The 25,497-nt window shown below is 45.8% G+C and overlaps 1 protein-coding gene across 2 annotated transcripts in view; it reads right to left on the bottom strand.

Moving 5' to 3' along the window:
- The window catches only part of TNFRSF11A (TNF receptor superfamily member 11a), a 29,075-nt gene extending 10,742 nt beyond the window's left edge, over window positions 1-18,333 (bottom strand). For both annotated transcript variants that reach the window (XM_064443461.1, XM_064443460.1), the window contains exons 1-7: window positions 17,967-18,333; window positions 5,313-5,394; window positions 4,708-4,833; window positions 4,021-4,164; window positions 2,858-2,951; window positions 2,399-2,493; window positions 1,580-1,687 (exon numbers count right to left, since the gene is read on the bottom strand). In XM_064443461.1, the coding sequence (XP_064299531.1) occupies window positions 1,580-1,687; window positions 2,399-2,493; window positions 2,858-2,951; window positions 4,021-4,164; window positions 4,708-4,833; window positions 5,313-5,394; window positions 17,967-18,023 (706 nt within the window). In that variant the 5' untranslated portion in view covers window positions 18,024-18,333. The remainder of the gene's footprint in view (window positions 1-1,579; window positions 1,688-2,398; window positions 2,494-2,857; window positions 2,952-4,020; window positions 4,165-4,707; window positions 4,834-5,312; window positions 5,395-17,966) is intronic.
- Window positions 18,334-25,497: the final 7,164 nt, after the last annotated feature.

Raw genomic sequence — 25,497 nt, 5'->3', positions numbered from 1 at the left:
CCACTTGCAGCCATACAGTCTATTTCAAGAGAAGTCACATGGATGGCCCAAAGACCATTCTCAGACAGAAGTGAGGAGCCTGGAGAGAAGAGGGTAAGCCACTGAAACCACGGGATGGCAGGCTCGAATACAGCCTATTCCACTTCATCAGGCTGTACTTAATGGGGAAATTCACTTAATCAGAGTTATCTTCCAAGGAAAAGCTTTAACTCCAACAATGCTCTGTGGTAAAGATGGCCACTTAATAGAGTTAGCAATTCTTGTTTTCTGTTTATACTTTCAGGAGATTTTGTAGGGCTCAGCTCTCACGTACATTTGAAGCTTGTGTTGATTTTATATGTCTGAAGACAGATCAGCTATGTACCACTGCCATTTCCCAGCAATGACTCTGCCCCTCTCATGTTAAGTCTGTACATTTACCATCAGTCCCCAAGCAGGCAGAGCTTCTTCCTGAGCCTCCAGGTCTCAGGAGCTCTGGTTAGCAGGATTTACCGTGCAAAGGCAACGAAGGACTGTCACTACAGAGCAGCAGGGCAACAGAAGTGCCAAATAAAGAGCATTCCCCCCCTAACCTGCTTTGCATCGTAAATATTTGCTTTGCAAGGAGAGTCACCATTTCCTCCAGCCCATCCCAGGAATTCCAGATTTAGCACAACCCATGTTTAGTGTGGCAGAGGCAGCTTATTTCTAAAACACAGGCTGAAATATACTTTACAAAAGAGGGTTACTGTCCTCCCTTCCACTGCTCCCAAAACATTTCATGAATTACTAGGGCTTGGGAAAGGAGGTGATGGAAAAACTACACTTTCTAAGTGTAGGGGGGGAAAATAAAAAATTAACAGAACAATATGGGTATGTCCTAACTCCTAGCTAGGGAGATCCAGGGCTTAGCACAGAGTTAGGTAACTGTTGAAGGTATTTCCATTGTATTCATAATATATTCAGTGGCCCTCTGTTATGCAGTATGCTTTTGCTAGAATTTTTCTGGTTTTCTACTTTTACTGTTTATTCTATTTCCTTGTAGTATTTCTTCCATACCTTATCAGGACTTCAGCCTTCAGCTAAAATCATTGCCTCTGTCATGTTTTCAAATACACATCAGGCCTCTGTCTTGAAATTCATATTTTACCCTGTCCAGATGCAGGTTTCAGGGATGGAGAGAAAGTGTGGGGAAGGAGACAGAGGTGGTGAAAGCCCCTGCCTCCCCTCGGCCAAGGGGCCTGATGTGCCATGTGGTGCAGAGCAGCTGTGCTGCTATAAAAGCTCCCAGCACCAGCCCTCCTTCATCCATGCAGTGGTGGCATCTGCCCTGAGGGCAGTCACCTCACAGTCAGGGCTGCAGGCAGATACCAAGCAATATGCATTATGCACAAGTGTAATACGCTCTCTGCCTAGAGGAAAGAAATTTGAAGCATGGCTTTGCAGTAGTTAAAGTATATCCGTATGGACAGATATAGGGATAGCATAGAACTTCCAAAATAGCTCCTGAGTTTCTTAACCTGGCAGTTACCCACGAAATCAGAGTGCACATAGCGCCATGCAGTTGTCACGTTCATGAATATCGTTATTTATCACGTACCTGTTAGCTTTTTTCCCTTATTCTTGTAGTATACAATGAAGATGACAATGCCAATTAGTGCCACAAAAAACAAGAGGACAATCAAAACGTATAAGATCCTGTTGGTTCCTGCAGGATTTAAAAAAAGATGGTGCCATCAACATGCAGCTTTTACTCAGCAGTATGACAATCCTTGCTCATTTTACCTGCTTTTCCACAGGAGAGGGCTTTTTTCTCTTCCTTCCTATTTCATTTTCAGTTTCTATAATAAGGACAACAGCTCTAGCACTCATGCAGTTCTGTGACAAGCAGCCTTACTGAAGGTACCTGGTCCCAAACCACCTCCATAAAAACCAGAGTCTTGGTGTCTCAGAGAGGCGTGATCCTGTCATGCTTCTGTGAAAGTCCCCTCGCAAGCTACCAGCAGCCCATGGGCTGTGCTTGCTCTGGCTCAGGGGACAGGAGACTCACCTCACATGGAGGCCATAAGCTTCAGCTGGCAAAATTCCTCCTTTATCTCAGGTTATGAAGGATCACTGCATGCCAGACAAGCAGCCTACCTGGTACCATATCCACACTGGAGAGGGAAATGGGCAGTGGGCAAGAAGGGAGAGATACATTCGGCTGTGACTGTATGCACTGCTATAAAGGAAGCATGGAGGGAAGCTGCGCTGCCAGGCTTAAAATAATCTTTAAAGGTGGGATTTTCCAAGAGCCCTCTCTTGGTCCACAGCTGCTCCCCCTAGAATCACTCACAATGGGAATGGAGCTAAGCCAGCCAAACACATCCCTTCTCCTCCCTGGTACTTTCTAACAGATAATCTGTATGAGGAAACATACCATCTTCTGATGGCTCTGGTGTCTTCTGTTCTGCACAAACTGCATCTGACTTGTCAGTCCCAGGCACTATTTCTGCCATTCCTAGAGCTGTACAGCTGAAAAAGAAGGGCAAAGAGGCTAGGTTCTCAGAGGGAGCTTCTTATGGCTCCTACACTTATGCAGAATAGTACTTGCTGTTGTAACATACAACATTTGTCCTGCATTTCTCCACCCTTAAGAAACTCCGATACCTCCTTTACTTTCAGCTGTGCTAACTCAGCAGTTGTTACTGTTCTCTCTTGGTCCCCCCACCAAGGAGAATTGAAGCTGTAGTGTGAGAATGCCTTTATCGCTGCACAGCCAACAGAGATGCTCTGTGCACTCTGCAGACAGCCTGAAACACCCCACTGAAAAATGCTTTCACCCAGGGATCCCTCCCTTGTGGCTGGCATAGTTCTTTAGCAAGATACAGGGACTTACTTGGTCCAGGTTTTACACTTATCGGTGGAAGAAGCGACCTTTGAGAAGTAGCCTCTGGGACATGGCGTACACATTGTGTCCTTGTCTTGTTGCACTGTGCATAGTAAAGGAAGAAAAACTTCATAGCTGAGCTTCTGTGAGTTCCTTTCAGGTAAGGGGAAGGTGACTATGCTCCCCACACTCCCGCTCCGCTCCCCATTAGAACAACAATGACAGTCATATGCAAGCAGAAAAAAGTATGCTAGTCTCACCTGAGCACTTATCTACGAGACCAAAATGAGAAGTGACTGGGAGTCATTTGCAGTTATTGTAAAATAACACACAGCTATTATATCCTTCCCCTTCTATTAACTTCCTCGTGTCAATGTTACGCCACAGACAGCAATGCTAACTGGTTTTGTCACTTCTATGAAGCCACAGTAAACAAAATGCTGTATCAGGGCTGGAGAAAAAACAGCACCACCGTGCTCCAGGCCCACACAGCATTTCATCCTCCATTACTGTATTATGTACTGCTTTTCTGGGCTTCTTTGTGCTTGGCACAGCTGTTCCCAGTGTTCATTACAACTCTGAACTTGACTGTTTCTATTTTCTACCTATAAAACAACTGCATTTTGTTTTCAATCAGACTTAGAACTAAATTAAAAGTCTGTAATAAATCTTTGCATTACAAGTAATCTAAAACAAAGAATACTTGCGCTACCTGAAAGGTGTTAATCACTTTTAACTTGCTTATAATGTTATAAAATGGCAAAGTCATTGGACAAAAAATTATTTCGAATCCGACCTCAGCAAGAGTCCCCATTGGACGACTACTCCAAATACCAGAGCAATGCATGTCCTAGTGACTCACAGTCAGACACCTCAGTGAACGTTAGAAATGCACTGAACACCTTGCGACTATTGCCATGTCCACGTGGTATCTTGCAAAAGTCACTTGATACAAGATCCTATTTAAACTACAGAAGCAAAAGCCTCCAAAATGCAAATAGTCCAGGAGGGTTATATGCAGTAGTAACGATAACTCAGATATGCATCTCCTGTTGACAGTCATCTGAGAGTCTAATGTATCCTCTCTAATGTCACAACCCACACAGTGCTGGCCTCATCCTGTAGGCCTGAGCTGGACATTTCACTTAGTGTGTCCCCTTTCTGTATCTTACCAGGATGCTCAGCACCAAATCCCGGAGCACATATGGTATTTCGCTGACAGCAGTCACAGTCTTCGTTCCAGTGGTAGCCCATCGTACAAGCACACTGCCGCTGGAACGTGCTGTTCCCTGGGTTCACTTCTCTCAAAGCTTTCCCTAAAAGAGAAAGCAGAAGGGAGTAAAAATCTCTCTGATAATAAGCCTCAAGTTTTTGAGCCTCCTATTCTACCTGTTTGCTTTGCTTGAATGCCAGATGCAAAGCCATTCATGTTAGAGGAAATGTTATCTTTCAAGAAGCATGGGAGGCCTTTGATCAGCGTGGGGCTCCTCACTGCACTCCTGAACAACACTTTTCCTCGTAGCTGCCTTAGAAAATAAACAGAGCTTTTGCAAGGGTGAAACAAATGTGTTAGGGGAAGTGAATGCACAGTATGGTGGGCAAAAGGACAACCTTTAAGATCCAGCTCACAGGAGTGAATGGCCCCAGTGATGGTAATCATTAGCAGCATGGAGACTATGGTGGCAGTGCTCAGCACAGCGCAGTCTCTGCCATCTGAGGACCTCCGTCTCTGCCAGGTGCTTCTGCAAGCCCAGCCTCCTGTGTTGGGTACCTGAACAAACCAACTTCCCTAGATCCACTTTCCCATCTTTGCGCTACACTAATTTGGATTTTAAAGTTCTTCAGTATGACAAGCTCACCTTGATCACATATTTTATGTAGTAAACATTTATCTTCTTCATTCCAGACATCCATATACTCGTTTGGGCCACACGGCTGGCACACACTGTCAGAAGTACCGGTGCATCTAGCAGACATATACTTCCCTGTGAATGAGAGAAGGACATGTAGGTCATTTGCAAGTTGCATATGAGCTGTCTAAGGAACTTAGGGAAAAATAACAGCTTGGGCTAAGGCTGCTGTACTGTCGTGGACAATCGTTTCTTCCTGCCACCTTTTCAGTTCCTCAGTCTGGCCCTATTTAGTGTGGCAATGAAACATCCGTGAAGCTTATGGGCTGGGAGCAGACCTGTCTACCTGCATGAGAATGAAGCTGCTTTCTGTCTCCCACAGTGGTTAAGTGCTATCCCAACATAACAGCTGCTATGGCTTTTGCTGAGGTCAGCAGGACCACTCCTGCACTAGAAGGACTAGCCGTAAACTAGTAAACCTGAAATCATGCACCTGTAACAGCATGCGCCAGTGGATTAGGGGAGTCACAACACCAAGCTGCCTTGCTGACCCACAGAGCTGTTTCTAATGTGCTTTCCAGTTATGAAGCTGGTACAGCCCAGTGCTCACATACCTGGCTCACACTTTGTGCAGCACCGTCCAGAGTATTCATAGTGTTGTTCACTTTCACACGGCGGGGTGATTTGTAGTGACAACTGGAGCAGAGAAGGAGGGAGAGGACATGAGAACCAATATACCTGGAGAGCTTCAGACCTACCTAGTCAGTGCTGGCAGAGAGGAGGAAAACTTTTCTTCCGTACAGCATTCTGGATAGCTAAGCTGTAAAAATTACTCAACATTTATGACTTCAAAGGGGCTTTGTAGACACGCTAAGAATATGTACTTGATGCTGTACACACAGGGACTTGTAATGCAGCCAGGTGATAAACAAATAACACAAGCTTGCAATTTGTCATGAACTTTTGGCCTGCTATATAACCTTTTCTTACAGTACTCTATTATGTGAAATCTATGCCTTTAAAACAATTGTAAAGAAAAAGAATTGGCATAGAAATACTTCTGTAGTATCTTCCACAGACATGACCTCAGACCAAGACCTGGGCAACTGACAGTTTTAATGTATAGCCTTAAGCAAACAAGTAAGGTGAACAATTTATATTCCTGAAAAAGAAGAAGTTCCCAGCTTCCCACTGGGATACACGATACTCCAAGCTAGCCCCAGAAAATACAGGACTTCAATTTTGCAGCTTTTTATGGCTCCAACTGTCTCCTGCAGAGATGGTCTCATGGAACTGAGGCAGCCATCCAGACAGGTGATACAATTAAGCCAACAGCTTTTAGTTCCTCAAAAAAAAAAAAGAAACAAAACAAAACCAACACAAACCATCACCGCCCCCCACAAACCACCTGAAACTGTTACATGAGAGGGCATCTCCAAAGCAGGTAGCAGTGCTGCCTCTAGCTCTTATGGGCCTTCACACTCCCTCCCTGCTCTCAGCTGCCTGTGCACACAGAGGCTCTGCCTGCAGCCCAGCACACGCGGCTCCCTTGGCCGGTCTTTGGGGCATGGCTTGTGTTGGCGATCCTGGCCAGCCAAGCACCGTGCTCAGCCCCTTGCTCACCCTGCTTTGGCTGCCCAGGAGTCTCCTGGCAGTGGTCCTCCAGGCAAACTCAACACTTTATGGCCAGTTGTTGATTTTGCAATAGATAAGATGATTCAAAATCTGGCTCGTAGCAAGCAATTAATTCTTCATTCTTGGATGCAGTTGGTAAAATCTCATCTACTTGGAGGAAGCTGCAATAAAGCTTCTGCTGCTGGTTAAAGGGACCTTTTGTCATCTAATAGCGTATGACAGCCCTGTGCCTACAGGTACTGTTTTCTATTCTTCTACCTAATGTTCTTGCCTTGTTTCCTCCAAGTCTTTACTTCTCCTCCTTCATCCTTTTCTAGTTTCAGCAATAGCAATCTATTTAAACAAAATTATTTTCTCTAAACACCTTGTCCTCTTCTAATGCTGGGAAGGGTCTTGTAACTTAAAGACAACCAAAACTGTTGAATTTTTTCTTTAAAACACCACCTTCTGGCTTGTAGTTTGAGCCATGGGTTGGTGCATAACTTGTCTTTATCAAAACTGCACTAGCTATGTCTGGAACAGAGTAAGTACCTCAAGACAGGTACTTTTTGCAGGTTATGAACACCTTATAGCCATTTTGTTATCATGACAGCAATCCCAGGTCAAATTTAGAGTCCAGTCTTCCAAGAAATTTTCTGTTGTTTCATTGTTTTCCTGTCTCTTTCTTTGCGCTCATTAGCAGTTCCTTTCTTGTGATTAGATTATACTTTTTTTTGGAACAGAGATTGCGTTTTGTCTTTGTGCAGCACCTCCCAGGAGAGGCACAGGGTAACGATCAGTGCTGGCAAGGCGAGAGGCAATCTAGGAAAGGGAAAGTGGGGCCAGCCTGGCAGCTGAACAGTAACACCACTCAGAGGAAACGCTGAAAACACTCCTGTAATTGAAGGAGCTCATTTTCTGTAAATGCACTTCAGGCAGCATCTGCTAAAGCACTGAGCTGGCCAGCACGAGGGTGAGGCAGCATTGCAGGACCAAGCAGCAGAGAGAAGGTCTTGAGCAACTGATTCCCTATTCCCAGCCATCTGAAAAGGCAACAAAAGTGATGAGACCAGCAACAGGCCCAGTCACTTGCTTTTTGTAAGAGAATGTCCTCTTCTTCCTCGTTTGCCCCAGTTTGATAGTTCCTCTTTATAAGAAAAAACTAAAAAAATTACTGAAGTGTCAAGCAAGGGCAAAGTCATCCTTTTTACGGAAGGATATGCAAATCTGCTAACATGCATTCAGCTAAAGGGTCTGGAATAATTTTTGAGAATCACAACTCAGCCTGAGGAGAAGCAGCAATCCCCTGGTGCTGAGGCTATGGAAGCAGGCTAATTGCTTGGCTACCTTTTTGAAATCATTTCATACCTCCCTGCTTTACCGTATAAAGAGGGCTGTACTTACAGTGTACTCACAGCTGCAGCTACATAAATCTACCTTATGTCAATAAGTAGTCTCTTCTACGACCGTGTCCCTTCCCCTTTTCACACAATTCAATGCATTCACAGAGCTGTAATACTCTCTCCTTTGATTTATGCTCAACGACATGAAGACAAGGCTCTTGGCATCCATGTGCTAATCCCGATGTAAGCCCAGCCTCCTCGCAAAGGCAAGGGATTTCAGCCTGGTATGGACTGACTGGACCTGCTGAGCATGAAAGCTGGGGGGAGAGGACAGGAAGGGAAACAAAAGCAACCTGGGGTTTTCTTAGGGTGGGAGATGATCCAGTGAACTTGGGCCCTTTTGCTAACACAGCCCTGTTGAAGTCAGATTATCCCTCATTTAACCCTCTGCCAGCAGAGCACGCGTGTCTCATCGGCAGCTTCCCTCGGGGGCTGAGAAGTACTCGTGCTGCTGGCAGCACAATGACCTGACATGTCACCATCACCAGCGCATTCCCACCACAGTGTCCTTCTGAGACGGGGAAGTGCGATTCATTTAGCAGATGAGGAACTCGCACCCAGGGGCCGGCTGGCTTTACAGAGGTGACAGGAAACCAGACCAAGTCTCCAAGTTTGCCCTGTAGCCCCTGGAACATCCTTCCTCTCATCGGGTGCTGGCCTGTGGGTCAGAGTGATCTGGATATCACTGAACTCTTAGCTAGAGAGAGAAGGGGCCTCAATGAATGCAAAGGTATCAGCCTCCTCTGAAGCGATTAAATAAGACAAAAAACCAGCCTGGTCATGCCTTTAATGGTCCCACTACTGGTGAAGCTGTTCATTAAATACGACCACCATGTGTAAATGAGTGCTTCAAAGAGCTCTGGGTATCCCGTGTAAATTTAATTTATCACTTAAAAAGCGTGTGAAACACACAAGCTTGCACCAGTTCCTAAAAAACCATTCAGCTTTCCCACTTGATTAACATTACCTCAGTACAAATATATCTGACGGGGGAGAATCCAGGGGGAAAAAAGTCAAACCTCCTCTGGGCTTGGTGGATCCAGTTCAGCAAAGCACGCCAACACCTGCTTGCCTTTAAGCACATGAGTAGCACCACTGACTTCTTTGGAAAGACAGGCATGCTCGGGTCAAGGTTAGCAGGAGGACTGTGTATTGGTGTTGAGCTGCAGGCAGCCTTTTCAGCTTCTTTCCCCCCCCCCCCCCCTCCATTTGTTTAAAAGGACACTAAGCAAGAGTGTGCTTGTAGGGTTGGAGAGCTTCGATGACTCAGAGCTACAAAGCAGCACTGTGTTACTCAGACCTTGAAAAAACACGCACACAGGTGCTTCTGAAGGGGGAACCAGCAGCATTCAGATTCCTGTCCTCAGGCTTAAGGAAATATTTATTCTTGGTGCCGTTGAGCAATCAGATGGCAGCAGAAGCTGTGTGTCATGGATGCTAAAATTACTTTCTCGCTCAGATGAATATTCAGACAGACATTTCAGAGCAGATAGAGTTGCATGGGCCTCTTTCCTTTCAAAGAAAAAATCTGGAAGAACAAGCTCGGGGGTTTCCGCAGACTTTTTCCCATGTCACTTCTGAACAAGAACCTGAGGCCTCAATGGGAATTGCTTATTAGCGATAATCTTAGTTTTGCAAAAATTGAAATGTAAAGGGACATGTCAAGGGGTAACTACCTTAAGACGACACCTTCTTGCTCAGTGTAGTTGTTTCTGGAGAGTATTCAAGTCATCTGTCATCATTTCACTGAGCAAAGCGCATTTTTTTTTCTCCATTTAGTATTGCAGACCCAAAGTACCTACGGGACAGCCAACTATGGTGTGCCCTGCCTTGCACACCACTTGTTCTTTACACTTCAGAGCCTAAGTTTATTCAAACCACTTGCTTTTGAGGTCCCTAGCCTTGCCTGCTGTAGAACTAGAACATTTCTGTGGAATTTGGCCTTTATTTGCCTGAGTGTTTGGGCTATTGGCTGAACATTGACCAACATTTCCTGATCGGAAGGAGCCCTTGCAAGCACAGCACCCTGGTATCCAGCTAGCACGGCCTCTGCAGTCGTCTGCTGCTTTTTCTCCTTCAAATGTGAGCCACTCCCTCTCCTCTCACAGGTATCAATTGTGTCCCCACAGCCCTCTAGCTTCCTACCTGGTTTGGGTCAGCAGTACTGTTAAGCGAAAACCAGATTTCTTCTGCTCATTGCCAGTTTCAGAGGCTTCCCTAAAAAATGATTTAAGAATAAAAATAGAATCTGGGTCGCGATGGGCACTGCTCCGTGGCCTGTGCTCCCAGGCACTCTATTGGGGCACATAATAGTAACGCACACAATGAATGACTCTGGCAATTTTTACAGCTGTGAGTTTATAAAGGGAAAGAGGAGTCTTATGTTAAAGGCTTAATCATAATCGCATGGATGCTGAATGCAACAGTTCCTTTGTAGCCAGTCTTCACTATTGATAAAAATTCGATCAAAGCAGCGCACAAGTCACAGCTGTGCAATTCCAGATATTCACTTGAAGGTTTGTAATTCATCACAAAAGTCTCAGATTGTGAATGAAATGCTTTTGGTGATGTCAACTTTCCAGTGACCAGTAAACCACATCACAGAACTACCACCACGTGGTAAAATATAGCCGGGAAATGGCAACAGCTAAAAACTAAATATTATTTCACTCTTAAAAATAGGTCCTCAGAACCCTGCTAGAGCCTGGGTACCTAAAGGGGCCAGAAAGAACACGGGGGATAAAACTGATAATAAAGAGATTAAGAGACAACTGTAACTAGCAGCCAGGGAGCAGCCAAACAGCAGTAAAAGTCCCATCCTGACTATTCCCCTTGCCCCTCTGTTTTAGCGCGCAGCAAAAAGCAAACACCTGAGCAACTGGTGCTGCTCTGCCAATGGGAAGGAGCATTCACCAATCTCAAACCCACCAGAGTTATTTCTAGCCGGCAGACTATGTGAAGGAGAAGTGCCGCACTGACCGCTCTCGCAGCGGGGCGGTAGGGGTAAGGCAGACAGGAACCTCAGGTATATCAGATGGAAGATGACAGAGGTGATAGATGGCAGGGCTGAAACAGCTACTGGCTGAACATGTGAATCAGCCAGCTTTCCTCTGCGGGCTGAAAACTTGCCATCACCTGCACAGCGTTCATAATTCAGAGACAAAGGCATCTTCTCGCAACAACCAAAAGGGTAGACCTAACATTTCCATCGACTGGGCGGTCGGGTGTACCTGCACGTTGCCTGCTTGGTCTGCACTTCACTGCAAAACGTACTGCTTTAACCTACGTGTCCTCACTGCCACAGTAATTCAAAGATTAATAGCTACTAGGTAGAATATTCTAAAGATGAATCAGAGAGACCCAAAAGCCAACAAAACCAAAATATTTAACAAAAAGGTTTGACAGCAAGACCGCAGTTCGTAACAAGCAGAAATAAAAACTGAAGTATAATGATGTTACCAAAGCTAATACCTTGGTGTGCTTGTGAGAAGGCCTGCAAGGGCAAATCTCTTCTACATTAAGCAGGTGCAATAGTATCCTTCCACAGGAAAGCTTAGCAGTCTCACTGCTCCAGGTACAGTCTCAATGACTCGCCATGAGTAACTCTACACCCATTCATGCTTAATTAAAATAATAATAATAAAAGGGCACTAAAGACAAAATCATTTATGGGGAGCACGCTCCTCTTCCATTTTAGTTCAGCCGATTATTTTTCCATGCTTCGTCAACTGAAGGTGAGTCTTAATGAAGAAATGACCAGGAGAGATTTCTTGGGCTGGGCTATTTCTGGACTCCAGAGGTCAATGGGGACTTTCTATGCTTAAAAAAATCTGTAGATTTATGTACCTTTCCTGCCATCATGCCCCCAGAGTGGAGCATAATGTATTAATCTCTTACGGTGTGAGGGCGAGATGCTGCAATCCTAGCTGAGTTGCCAGGGAGAACAAGAAAGCTTGTCGAGAAGAGAGGAAGCCTGCTTTCACCACCTGACACCCTGCTTTGGTTTCCTTCTCCTGGATTTTAGCATCCCACGTGGAACAAATGCTGAATATTCTGCAGGCAGAAATACAAAGGGTAGCGGCAGGGTTGTAGCCCTTACTTTGGATGATGGCCCTGTAGAGCGGATGCATGTGACACCCACAGACCGTTCTGCCTTGGTGTGAGCTATAGTAAGAATTGCATGCTCAGATCTGCACCTTCTTAATCATGAAGGAATTGCTGCCTTTAGTAAAGGGCTCAGGTCTGGGCTGAGAATTGGTTCATTTACTCTTTAGGTGTCACCCCAAGGAAGCAGCTCGGCCGAGGACCGTGGCCAGTCAAGTCGGTGGAAATATTCCTCCCTGATTTGAACAGGCTTTGGCTCGTTTCCATAAGCGGCCTGTTTTACTACATGTGGTATTGCAGGGAAGAATTTTTTTTCCTGTGAGAGCAGATTCAAAGAATCATCTTGTGGCTCTTGCTACTGAACAATGAAAAGTTACTGAAGAACATGATGTTCATAAGGCAAAACTATTTGCTGTGGCAAAATAACATGCTCAAAATAGATACCCTTGTGTGCTACATAAGCAATTTTTAGGACTTTATATGAACCTAGTAGCACATTTTTCCCTATCTGTATTCCAGATTAATGGGTTGTCTAACACAATTTCACAGTATTTTTTTTCCACATAAGATTTTTTTTTCCTTTCCCTCCACTTTGACCACTGACTAAATATATTCTGCACCCATCTGCAGTCACAAATGTTGTTCTTTGTCATTCCTGAACAGATCCTATATACTATTTTTTTCTTTTGGAGTAGCCACAAAGTGGTGAGGGTGAATGACCTCATTTTTTTTCCCCCCCCCCTTCTTGGCTAATTGGCTCTTGCAGGGTGGATTAAACCGGCCAGCTTGGCTTTTTTACCGAACACAGCCTTTCCTGGTCTCTTTTATCTAGATTTTAAGAGGGGAGCAGCCAGTGGGTTGAGGCAGCTCTAGGTCTCAGCTCTCTGCCTGCCTCCTGCGCTGCCATCCTCCACTGCAGCCCCCACCCCTCCGTCAGGGACACCACCGGGAAGAGGCAAGGAGCCAACAAGAACACATTTGGACAAATGGCATGGGAAACGTGCTTCCACCGTGGGGACGCTGGCGGGGTCATGGGCAGAAGAGGACCCGGGGAATAAGGGTGAGGGTTGAATGCTGCAGCCTGCATGATGGCAGCTGGCTGGGGGGACATACTCGCTCCCTTCCTGGGCCCACACAGGCAGACCTCCCTGTGATTTCAGTGGGAAACGGATGGGGATCTATCCTGCGGTGATTAATGACTCTGGCTTTGTTTGCAGCCACGGCATCCTAAGCGCTGTACAAACACCAAAGAAAGCCAAGCCCTCAGCGGGAGAACTCACACCCTGAAAAGGCAAACAAAAGAGGTAGCCGAGGGAAGCACTGCAATGAGCAGCTGAGGTGCCTGCATAGGTATAGGACAAAACCAGGATGTCCTGGAGCACCAGGTGTAAGTCAGTATTGCTCCTCTGCTGCGGTGCCGAGCCCTTGGCAAGGTGCTGCGTCACAAATACGACTGCATTTTGTGGTGATACACAAAAACAAAAAAAAAAAAAATCAGGAAACTTGCATTTCCCCAGAGCTGAAGCGTCACACCAAACCCTGCCGCGGAGCAGACACAACCCTGGGTGCCAGCGCAGCCTGCAGAGCAGGACTCTTCTGCAGCCTGCCCGGCAACTCAGCCATTGCTGCTAGTGGAGATACAAGAAGTCTTCTACTACATGAACTTTGGACCATTTTCAAAGAAGAGTAAGAGATAAAAAGGGACAAGTTCTTGCAGGCAGGCTATTGTGTTGTACAGACTGAGGCCTACCCAAGTCCATAGTGCAACTTGGTTAAACAGCACTTAATTTTTATATTGCATTTATAACACACAAATATTTCCTTTTGTGTTTTCTATCAGTAATAACAAACCATTCTCAGAGCAGCTGCTTCTCCATGCAGGCCACGCCAACCAATGCGCACTTAAACCAGAGGGTGAGCAGCTGCAGCAGAAGCCAGCGCTGCCTGACAAGTTGAATTTCCAATGAAAGGAAGGGGCAGCCTACGCAAGAAGCACAGTTGCAGCTGAGGACGTGGTGAACCAGCCATCTCCATTTCCCACTTGCCCCCACTGCCTGCCTCTAGTAAGCTAAACCAGCATCTGTAGCAACTGCCCCCTCCAAGCGTCCAGCAGCCTTTGCACTGCAGAGCAGCCCCTTGCAGCGCGGGGCGTGGGATGGAAGGAGGTCTGGACTCCGCAGTCACAGCACATGGTGGTAGGAACCCTCCTGGCTCTGGTCACCACTAACGCCTCCTGGAGACCCGGCCATGCGGAGAGGAAGCTGGTGGGGAGGAGCAGCAGGACAGCCTTGTGACAGGGGTTACCTTTTTGTTGTATCTGCACGTGCACCTAGTGCAGCAGGGTCTTCCGCTGCTTGAACCCCAAGGGACAGACGGATAAGCATAGCAAAGTGTCCCAAATACGATTCCCCTAAACAGCGTTAAGGTATAAATGACAGAGGGCACCACTTTTTTTCCTGTGGTGTAGTTATACACGCGTCCCTTTTACTCTCTGCATTGGTTCTTGCAGAGCAATCAAATTACGTCCCACTTTTCTGAGCTTGAGGGTGCTTGGGATGACAGCAACAGGCAAGAGGACAGATCCTTATGGCCACAGTTAATCTTTCTGCTTGGCCTGCATTTTTTTTTTCTTCTGGCACAGTGTGAAGGAAGCTCTGTGCCATAAATCTCGTTGGTCAGTACCCTTGAGATGGCTGATAAGCTTTTGAGTTCTACTGACTTGTGAAATGTGGTGAAGGTTTGTTTTGGTCCCGTTTGTGGGACAGAAGAAATTACATCAGGAAGATGATGCTTAGCATGAAAAGAGAAGCAGCAGAGGTTTCTTAAATTGTGGATTGGTTCAGTTCTATATGCATTATATTCCTTTTATATGAGGTGCTATAAGATTTTTCACATGTTCTGGGGGGGGGGGGAAACTGCAAAGCAATGAAAACTTTCCAGTTTTCCTTGCAGGAACCATTCCTGCAAGGGCATTTTGACAAGTGAACTAGTTGAATTACAGTAACTTTGAAATGCATGCTGTTAACAACAGAATAAATCCAGGAGTTTAAATTAGATATTTTGGAAGTTTTGCTCTACTGAGTGATTCCTTTGGCCCTGTTAAGAACAGGAATACTGGACCAGGAAAGACCATGATATAACACAGCATGGACATTTTTGTGCTCTTTTTCCCCCTCTCATCATAAAGACTGTGTATTTTAGGAAGTTGGAAGATAATCTATATTTAGGCCAAAATTCTTCTATATTACAAAGGATTCCAGACACTTGCAGTGAGCAAACTTTCCCCATAAAGTAAATATTACGGAGTAGTGGAAGAACCCATCCCATTGCCACAAAAGGGAAGAAGAGTCCTTGGTGTTAAACCAGGCAACTGGTTTATTGAATATTTGCAAATGCACAGTCTCACAGGCTTTAACTCCCATCTGATAGAAACATTTGCGCTCTTCACCAGTGTTAAGCAAGGAAAGGGATGTGACTATTCTGTGCAAAGAAGCTGAGCAGATCATGCCTCAGAAAGCAAAATACCATGTCCCCTGACAGGCGCACACAACAAATCACTTGGAAAGATCATCTTGCGGCTGAAGCACAAGACAAGGACTGATCTCTGCTCCCAGCAGTTCTGCTCCACGCTCGATGTGTGACCTAGAGCAAGTCACGAATTCTCTGTTCCTGTTTCCTTTTTGGTAAAAATGGTGTCGATGATAATGTCTATTCTCAGCAGAATGATGAGTACTCATTAGCTTACATTTCCAAGTGTTTCACATTCTTTGCAGGAAATACATTGCAAATATCACTGCCCTACCACTACACCACTGTATTATTGACTCTAAACTAACACAAGCGCATCAGACAAACTTCAGGCCTACCACACTTATTCTCACAATTTGTTCCATCAGAAAAAAGCACTCTTGCAAGAAACCACTGTTCAAATTAGTCAAGCAAAGGAGAACCTGAAAGGCTGGCTGGGAGCAGCATCTCTCCAGGCTTGCCTTGCTTTCACGTTCTTGACTTGCAGGTGCTGCTCACGGTTGCAGACGGGATATTAGATTAACTGGCTTTTTGACAAAGTGCGGCTTCTCCTGTGTAAGCTTACACTACAGCTTTTTTGGAACCCCCTACTATTTTTTACTGCTACTTGTCCAAGGCATTGGCTATGGAAAATTGCACCCTCTGCAACCGCTTACAGACTCAGAATTAAGCATGCGTTGAAAGTGGAAAGACTTTACACATCAGCCCCAAATAAATACAAGTTCCCTGTTTTGCATCCTCTGAAAGGCTCTGAATTGAGAGGGGAGAAATAATGAGGAGCTCCTCCTGGCTCCTACATCAGAGTACCTGAAACACACTGGGAGCTATAGCATGGAAACATGAATTTCCAAGGTTTGGTCAAGAGTTGAGCAGGTCCCAGGCAATGAGGAGATTCCAAAGGGAACGACTGCCCCAAACCCAGACAGCTCCGGGAAGAAGCAAATATGTCATGGTTAGTGACCCAGAGCAAAGGTACAAAGAACATCACGCTGCACTGATCAGAGTCCTGAACACCGGGGCAGGAAAAAAAAAAGAAGACAGATACAGAGGATACTGAGGAACGGGACAAACCACCTGAAAGCTATGATGTAAAAATCACTTTTGAAATATGCAGGCTTATTCAGATACATATGGAGGACACCTGGAAAGCAGCAGTTTAAGAGAAGCCTAAGAAGTGAGGGTGGACAGAACAAAACACATGTTTTAGAGGGGAAGAGCGGCCTGTGTGGTTTTAGGCAACATATTTAGGACCAGGGATCCAGAGGAAAGGCTCTCAGGACTATGCGGTCAGACATTAAATTGTAAGCTGTAGACAGCAGAGGGTTTTGTTTTTTGTTGTTGTTTTTTTTATTATTCTTTTTTTGTCTTGAAGCTGCACCTTGCTCTCAGGGAACCCAGGGGTAATCACCCAGTTGTAGCACTACGTTGCTTCAAATGACACAACTAATCAAGAATAATGAGAGACACAGAAATTCTAGAAGTTCAAATGAAAGAAATACAAATGGTAGCAAGGCTGCCAAACATTGATTAATGGAGGAAATAAAGCGGCTGTATAACATGGGATTTGCAAACAGCCTGCCAGTCTGGAAGGGTCTAAATAAGCTGAAGGGAGAGGAATCATTTTTAAGCTGTATAATTAGAAAAAGCAAAGCAAGATTCTGCAAATTTAAACCACTGGAGGAAACCCAACGTACACCATTCACAAGGCTCAGCAAGAGCTGACTGTAGAAAATGGTCTTTCTGAAAACAGGGGAAGACCAGCAATGATCCCAACTGTAAAACACGCTGACCATTAGCCACCTGGCATCGCACGAAGCTGCAAAAAGAACACGCTCTTTTTGCAAACGACCACAGAGCCAAACCTCGCTCAGATCTTTCCCCTTGAAAGGAAAGGGCTGCCCTTTTGGGGCAGCTGACCTGGGATGGGAGTTTGGTTCCCGGCTCTGTCGTGAGCGGCACATGAACCTCCAAGCCAGTCACGTAGCCGGTCTGGCCTCAGACTTCCACCTGTGGACCTGGGGCCGCCCAGGGGTTGCCTACATTTGGGGTGGCAGGGTGGTCAGAGCACAAGGGGGACTGCACCCCTCCGGGGGAGGCCGAAAAGCTGTAGCTGGGCTGTGAAAACCATACGCACTCACCCCACGTCCGAGGGACAAGCGTGCTCACGCTCTCTTAAATAAATCTGTTCGGTAGGGTGGAGTCTGCCTTATTTTTACTCTACATGCAAATTATATCCCTCAACAACTTTGCTGCAAATATTTTCTGGTTTCTCACACCCTGCCCTGGGCAGGAGCAGGCTGTTTTCCCTGCAGATCCTCTGGTTTCCTTTGGAGCTTTGGGTTTGGGCACTTTTGATTTTAAAGAAGCAAGAGAAGCTTGTGAGACAGGGCGAGCTGCAGGGAAAAAACAAAACCAAAACCCAACCAACCAGAGGGGAAAAAAAAGGCAGGCGAAGCTGTTCTGCTAAACCTCGCTCTGCGAGTGCCGGCAGTGCAAGATACCGCAGGCTCCAACTTCACCACCTCCTCTAAGCAACAGGCGACGAAACAAACCTCCCCCGGTGAGATGCGACACTCGCCTTCCCCCTCCTCTGGCTCAGCCCTGGCAGCACAATCTTACCTGTTTGCCAGCTGCAGCGAGGCAAAGAAGGAACCAGCAGCCTGACGGGACGGGCATGTCTGGGTGTCCGTCTCTGCCTCCTCCTGTGGCTCCTTTTCCTGCCACCGAAGAGAAACTAGATCCTTCCAGCCAAGCCCCCGTGCCCCGGCAGCAGAGCGAGGCACATTTGAGCTAGCTACTTCTCTTTCTTCCTTTCCTTCCTCTCAGCTACACAAGGGGAGAAGAGAGAAGAAGAAGAGGAGAAAAAAAAAAAAAAAAAAAAAGCGCCTGGCTGTAGTTCCCACAGCATTTCCTCAGACTTGACATGCAGGGTTTTTTTTCCCCCCCTCTTCTTGTCCCTCCCTTTCCTTTCTCCACCCCCTTTTACAAGAAGTTTAGTCACCATGCCCACATCCCTCCTCCTGCTGATGGGGACTGCTTTCCCGGTCCTTCTCAGCAGGGCCATCCATCCACCTGCCTCCCACCCTCTGCACCCTCCCTTCCCAGCCCTTCTCTTACCTGGCGCCTTCCCTCGCCGTGCATCTGCCCCCTGATCGCCTTCTCCTCCTCGCTGCTTCTGGATATTGCCTTATGCTGTCAGAGGACATCTTAGGCCTTGGCCATGCCTCAGAAGGCCCCCCACCTCGCTCTCTTGTCCGCCCTGGCATAGCTGCCCTCCTGGCAACACCTGCCCCTGGCACTGGCTAAAGCCTCCTGTCCCATCCCATTCCCTGTCCCGTCCCTGCTCCCATGAAACAGCCCTATGCGTGCCAGCCTCTGCGTTTTGGTGCAGCTCAAGGCACCCCCAAGTACTTTGCTTTGGCTGATGGCAGGAGCTGGCAGGTGGGATTGCTGCCGGGGGAAGGAAAAGTGGAAGATGTGCTTCAGAAGCTCTCCTAAAACACGCCGCGCCGTGCATGGGGTCAGTCCCTGGCACTTGACTTGGGACAGTGAGTGCAAAGCGGCCTCCCGCTCCCCCAAAACACAGGCATGGCCCACACCGCCAACCCAGCAGCAACCGCCTTGCCCGGCAAAAGAGCGCTGCAGCTGGTGGCACGCTGTCCAAATGCGGGCAGCGCCAATTGGCAGTGCCGGTTTACGGGGTCTGAGGATGTGGCAGAGCCGACCGTGTCGTTACAACACCTTCCCTGCCTCCCCGTGCTCACAGGCCGCTGTGAAATAAGCCGGGAGCATGCTTCTGACTTGAGCAAATAAGGAAGTTGTTCTTTCACTTGTGTATTTAGATTTAACCCTTGATCAGGAAAAAAAAAAGTTACTTCTAAGTTGCTCTACGTTTGCAAATAAATAAATTCAAACAAAAAATGAAGGGGGGAGATATATATATATATAAAAAAATAAAAATACTTTACATGTGCTGCTGTGGTCTGATTTCTGTTCTGAGGAGCGATCCTTGGAGCCAGGGAGCATGCAGGAAAGAAACAGTTGCCAGGTTTCTCTCTTGCAGCTAGTGTGGAGAGCCTGCCTGCATGGCAAAACAAAGCTACGACCTTCACTTCATCTCTGCATAATTTCCAGAGGCCATAAAGCCAGACCTTTTTAATCTTTCTAAAGTTCCTTTCAACACTTAATACCCTCAATGTCCTCAGCAAGCGCTGGGTCCTGCCCGATCTGTGCTCAAGCAGGTCTTGACACCCATGTTCCCCTGCCCGCTCTTCGACATGGTGTGGCTGTTTGGGCACTGGTAGCAACTACATGGGTTTGATGCTCTGCAACGGCATATGGGGCAAAACAACCCTGCACATTGTGCCTGGCTTAGGGCCCGTGGCTGGTCCTGCTGCCCATTCATACCTCAAGAAGAGCTAGGGCAAGGGACATACTGATGGGTTTTTGCAAGCCATAGAGCTTGAAATTACAGCGTCAGAGCCCTGTTGACCTGTCAGAGGCGTCAGGGTCTTACCACACTTGGGCTGGAGAGGCTACAGCTCTAGTACTGAACAGAAATTGAGTTGGGGTGAGGGGTGGGAGGGATGGCTGCAGCACCCAGCTTGCCCAGTAGGCAACACGTGCAAAGCTGACTTCACTGGGGGCTTTGCAAGGTAAGGCATGAGGCGCGGGTAACGTACGTGCCCGGTTGCTGGCAGCGGTGCTATTCCTATTCCCCGTCAGTCCCAGAGGGAGCCTGGTAAAGCGGCAGGGCCGCACCGGGTGGAGATCCTTCTGCCAGAGCCACGTCCACCACCAAAAACTTGCAGCCCTATGCCAGCCGGGGTGTTTTAAAATGTTTGTATTTAATGTACAAGGAAATGTTTCTTTTTAAACAGAACAGTCTGTTAAGTCTCTTCCCCTTTTCACATTTAGCACAATACCAAGCCTATAGGCTGTGTTTATTTACCAGCTGCTCATTCTAACCACAGATTTACAGGAGCAAGCTCACTGTCCTGAGCAGTTAGACATGTTATCGGCTCGCTCTGGAGGTGTTGAGTAAAGGCTTTGAAGGCAAAGTTGAGTAAAGCCAAGCTCTGTTCAGCTCAGAGGAGCTCCAGATAATTCAGTATTGCACGTTAGCACGATTACTTTTGTGTTCTCACCCCTGATCCTGCCTGAAGTATTTCTTGTTCAGGCTGAAGTTTCTCATTTTCTACCACTATGTGAAAACAGCCTCTTTTTGAAAGCTCAGACATTTTCCTCCGAGTTAAATTTGATGTTTCTGAGCCAGAACCCGCAGAAGCCACTACTGGGTGCTTTATAGTCTTAATTATGTATTGCAGTAGATCGTTAGAAACTGAAATGTGAATGCTCGAAAATATGAACTAGGGAATGTATAGGAGAAAGTGCTGTCAATGCTCTCACGTTTATCGCATATATCATTCTATGCAGCACAAATAAAAACTAAAAATTTACACCACGAGTGGTTTCTCATCCTGTTCTCATATAGATTTTTTTTCTATTGTAGAACACTAGTTTTTCAGCTACCTTTGCAAAGCACCTATTTTGAATAAAACCAAAATGCTCAAAATCTGAACATTTCAAACATACGGTGGCGTTCAGGTGCCTCCTGTTTCTGTTCACCACTGTGACATGCGGGCCTAAACTGGCCTGGCCTTCGGGACGCTCTTTCTAAAGAGAGATGGAAAATCATGTGCAGTGTTAGAGGTGAGACAGAATCAAAACAGTCCCCTGGTTAATATCAGGATCGCTTCCTTGGTGAAGCCTGCTGTGGAAAACAAACCATGAGCACGGCTGACTGCTTAGCAGGGCTGCTGTCAGTACAAACTTACCTCCTTCCTCAAGAGAGAAAAGTGGAAATTACATACTACATAATATAAGAACTACAGCGTTCAATGTAACACTCAAGTCTTGTAATTGAAAATGAAACCTCTTCAGCGTCAGTGTAAAAATGCCTCTTTTCCAGGAGCCTGGATAAACAGTGAATTTGACTCCGGTCTTTCCAAAACTTCCAACCCAAAAAGCAAAGATAAGGGACAGTTTGGTGGATACACCAGTTGCCTGGGCAACTGAACAGTGCCTGTAGGCTCAAGTTCATGTCCCTGGCTATTCCTTCGCTTTATCCGTGCTGCTGAACGCCCCTGCCCCTTACCTGCACAAAGGCCCCAGCCCCTCATGATGTTGTTTCCCCAGGAAGAAGAACGAGGAGGCTGCATGTTAAAACCTGGGTCTTTGAAACAATGCAAAAGAAACCCGTGCAGAGAAGCAAAACTGTCTCCAGCTGCCTCAGCAGCCACCACAGGGAGAGGGCCCTACTGTATGATCCAATATGTGGAGCTTTCTACACTGGGCTAAAGAGAAAATAAAATAGAAAAATATCTGCACCCTTTTAGCTCGGGGGCTCCGATTTCATTTGAGGTGTCTAGTTATTAAAATAAATCCATTAAAAATAAAAAGCTATTACCAAAAAGGAAAAAAATCATACAAAAAAACATGCCATCAACATGGAACTGTGTTCTTCCTGTGAAATGCAAGTTTCCATAGCAGACTATTGCCCAATCTCCTTGAGATTTCCGAACGCACACGTTTTTGCATGACAGAGCAACTATAATGAAGCTTCTTAGTCACACTGCTACGGTTTACACAACGCACCTTTTACAATCCCACAAAAACGTACCGGTGCTGAATGCCTGTCAAAAACCTGAAGTTTGCAGCATTCAGCAGAAAAAAAGCTCACAACCAGCTGCCCCTAACATGTTGGATATTTGAAGTACGTGCAGGCACACACTGAACTGAGAGGCTATCGCCAACCACTGTAGCAATAACAATTCCTACATACTTCTGGAAGGAAATACAAAGGCGTGGTGAATTTTTAACTTGGAATATTTGTTCATGCTTACAAGAGATACCACCTGATGAACTCCAGGGCTTAAGTCACATATTCATCCTTAGGAGAAAAGCAATACTGGCACGAACTGGGGAGCTTGCGCTGCCCAGGATACACCTCAAGCTCTGTCCTGCCCGGAGATGAGTCTTCCAAGCTGGCAAACACCCACCAACCTCTCAGGAGGAGGACTGAGACCGTAACTCCTTTGAAACACTGTGCAACACCCCATTACTAGTTCCTCAGAGCCCCACTGTCATTTTACTTAACAGCACACTTAACGATCTTGAACTGCTTTGAAAGCTTACCAGAATGCTGAGAGGACTCATACATACTTAGATCAACAGTGTGCATTCACCCCTCAGCAGAGGATCAAATCTAAATTAAAACTTATTGCCTATTAAACACGACAGCTGCTTCTTCCCCCATCTCCTTGCAGCATATTTAAGGGGAAGGTGTAACACGCCTGGCGGAACGACACACAAGATCCGGCTAGGCACACGCTTTGCTACAGCTGCTGTAACTTCAGCAGGACTCCACCGTACTGCCTTCACCTCAGCTGCAACTGAAGCTGAAGAGGTTTCTCAGGTTTTGGGGAATGGGAAAAATCTCCATTAAAAGGACAGCAGCACAAGACCACAATCACAGTGATTTGGGGAACGGCAATATTCAAACACACTGCAAACAGCCCGGTTTGCATGCACACTGTATTTAAATGGTAGAATTAAAAAGTGGAATAGAAAACTTGGAGATTAAGGTACAGACCAGCCTGAAATACAGCGAACAAGGGACACGGTGAGGAGCACATGCAATATCAGTGCTGGGAAAGGAACCAGACAGACCACCGTCAAAGTCTTGGCCCTCTATGCCAACTTGTGAGTCAACTTTTCAAGTCACTGACTTCTACTGTAGAACTGCTCACGCTCGAAGTTTCTAGGAACTAGAAATCTTCAGTCTAAGAAAGCCTTTCACTATACTGGAAGTATGATGGAAGTTCAAGCTTAGCATGTACTGCAGATGCCTCCAAAGATACAGGCCATTTACCACGGACTTGCCTGTTACAAACTCTACAATCAGAACCATCTTTTCTTACAGCTTACCTACAAGCATGAAACCTGAGCAGCATTAAACCTAAAGGCAGAACACTTTAGAAACAGCTTCTCTGGAAAATGATTACTCATTCATGGTTACTCATCGAGATTAGTTAACACATGATTTATGAGCATACAATCCTAACAACATCCAGGGCCTGATTAGCCTACTTATTCAACAACAGCACTCCTCCATGCCTTCGTTATCCAATGTTATGGTCTAAAACAAATCAGCTACATACTTGAATGTGTTTTCTAGCAATGTTAGCCAAATGCACTCAGTAAACCACCAAACCAGTTTCCTTGAAGTCTTGCAAGCCTGTACTTCATCAGCATTTACATCTGATGCAAGAAATCCTGTGATTCTGCCCAGGATCAATGCCATGCCCATCAGCTTGCTGTATCAGCATATTAACGACTTTCTCCTCCATTAAGCTTTTCTGGTACTTCATGGTTTACTTAAGCATCAACATCACTAAGTTTCACATGGGAAACATCTTAAAATATTCTGAGTGCGTGATACCTACCTTTAGAAACTGCACTAAAACATAGAGCCATTCCTGGAACAGAAAAATGCCATTAGCACTACCACAGCAAAGAAAACAAATATTCCACACTACTTCTTTTTCTGCACCATTTTGATTAATCTTTTCCATATGTAGCAATGAATTCCCACAATATATTACAAAAACTCCTTCTTCTTCACAAGAGATTTTTCATGGATAGTTTTTCTTTCCATCTTAACATTTTAATTCACAAACATCAGCTTCCTCAGTTTCTCTAGCCCTGAATCCATTCAAACACTGCTTTTAGTTCTCCTAATCAGAAAATACTTTTACGTGCAGCAATAGCAGCATGTGTTCTCTTCTTGGTGTGAAAGAGGAGTGGGAAGAGACTGACAGAAGAATGTGCAGCTTTTCTTAAGGAGCTCCCTGTATTCACCTTGATTAGAAGACAGGAAGAGTAATTTGCCTCATTTCTAGTTTTAGAAAACAGTCTCTTGCAGAACAAAAGATACACATAATACCAGTCAGCCTTATGTTTAATCTATAGAAAACATATTTAGATCATGAACACTCATTCAGGCAGCCATGTACCTTCAGCCCACTGATCATCTTTCCTTAAGAGCACAAGAGTCAATCCTTTAAATAAAAAGATACTGAGTGTCTGAAATTTCACTAGGGGCAGCACGAGACCTTCAACCTATCCCCTATCTAAAACCAACAAGCTGTGGAAGCTCAGGCACAGCTAATAAAGCCAACATTTTTGCTCTTTACAGAATCCTTATTTATGCAAAGTCATAAGCAATTGAAGATAACCCTTTCGGGATGAATTGTTTTCCATACTAGATATCCAACTGTCTTCTTTTAACGCAGCATTTTCTCCCAAATGGTTCCCTTCACAAGTTAGTTTACAATATCCTGGGAATTCTTTTCTTTAAAGAGTTCTCTCTTTTCATCCCCAAACCTGAATGCTACAGTGCCATAGCCAGGAAGAAAAAGAAGGAAAAAACCCACCCCAAACATTCCCAAAACCCACACAGAACAACTTCTTGTAACCTTCTTGAAAAATCTGTATCTGGTAAACTAATAAAACATCTTTTAAAACTCCTGTAACCAACATATACTAACAGACTGGAAATTTAGGGGGCAAAACAACTGAAGACAACCTGCATAAGGCATGTTGCCTACAGAGAATTTTTTTCACCTGGGTAGTTACCGTGCTGGTCTTCCTGGGATTCTCACTCAAATTCCTCCTGGGATCAACTGGTACGAAGGACAATGCTGACTAGCAAAAGCTAAACTTCACAAGGGGTTGGAGAGACTGGATGTAGCTGGGCAAAGATGCTACATTTATACTAACGAACTGAAGAGCCTCATCCCACAGTCATCCACAGTTAAATTGCTGTCACAGGTTCTTGGCTTGTGCCGACTAGCAGGTTTCCAAACACTGGCTGAAGTTCAGCGTGGGCTAGGAGCCGCTCTCACAGGCAGCTGCCCTGCTTTGGAAAGTAGAAGTTTAACTATAAAGAAGTCATTTTGGTGTCATGACTACAGAGCTACCTCTGGCACTGCAACTACCTGAACAGTGAGGCACAGAGGAGGAGGAGACCCTGCATGAAAACGCCACAAGGCTAAAGGCCTGAGTAAAACAGGCACGCAGAGATAGG

This window comes from Phalacrocorax carbo, chromosome 2 (genome assembly GCF_963921805.1).
Source record: "Phalacrocorax carbo chromosome 2, bPhaCar2.1, whole genome shotgun sequence".
NCBI classification, from domain to species: domain Eukaryota; kingdom Metazoa; phylum Chordata; class Aves; order Suliformes; family Phalacrocoracidae; genus Phalacrocorax; species Phalacrocorax carbo.
The sequence above is the reverse complement of the archived record's forward strand: the minus strand, read 5'-3'. Positions and strand labels throughout refer to the sequence as shown.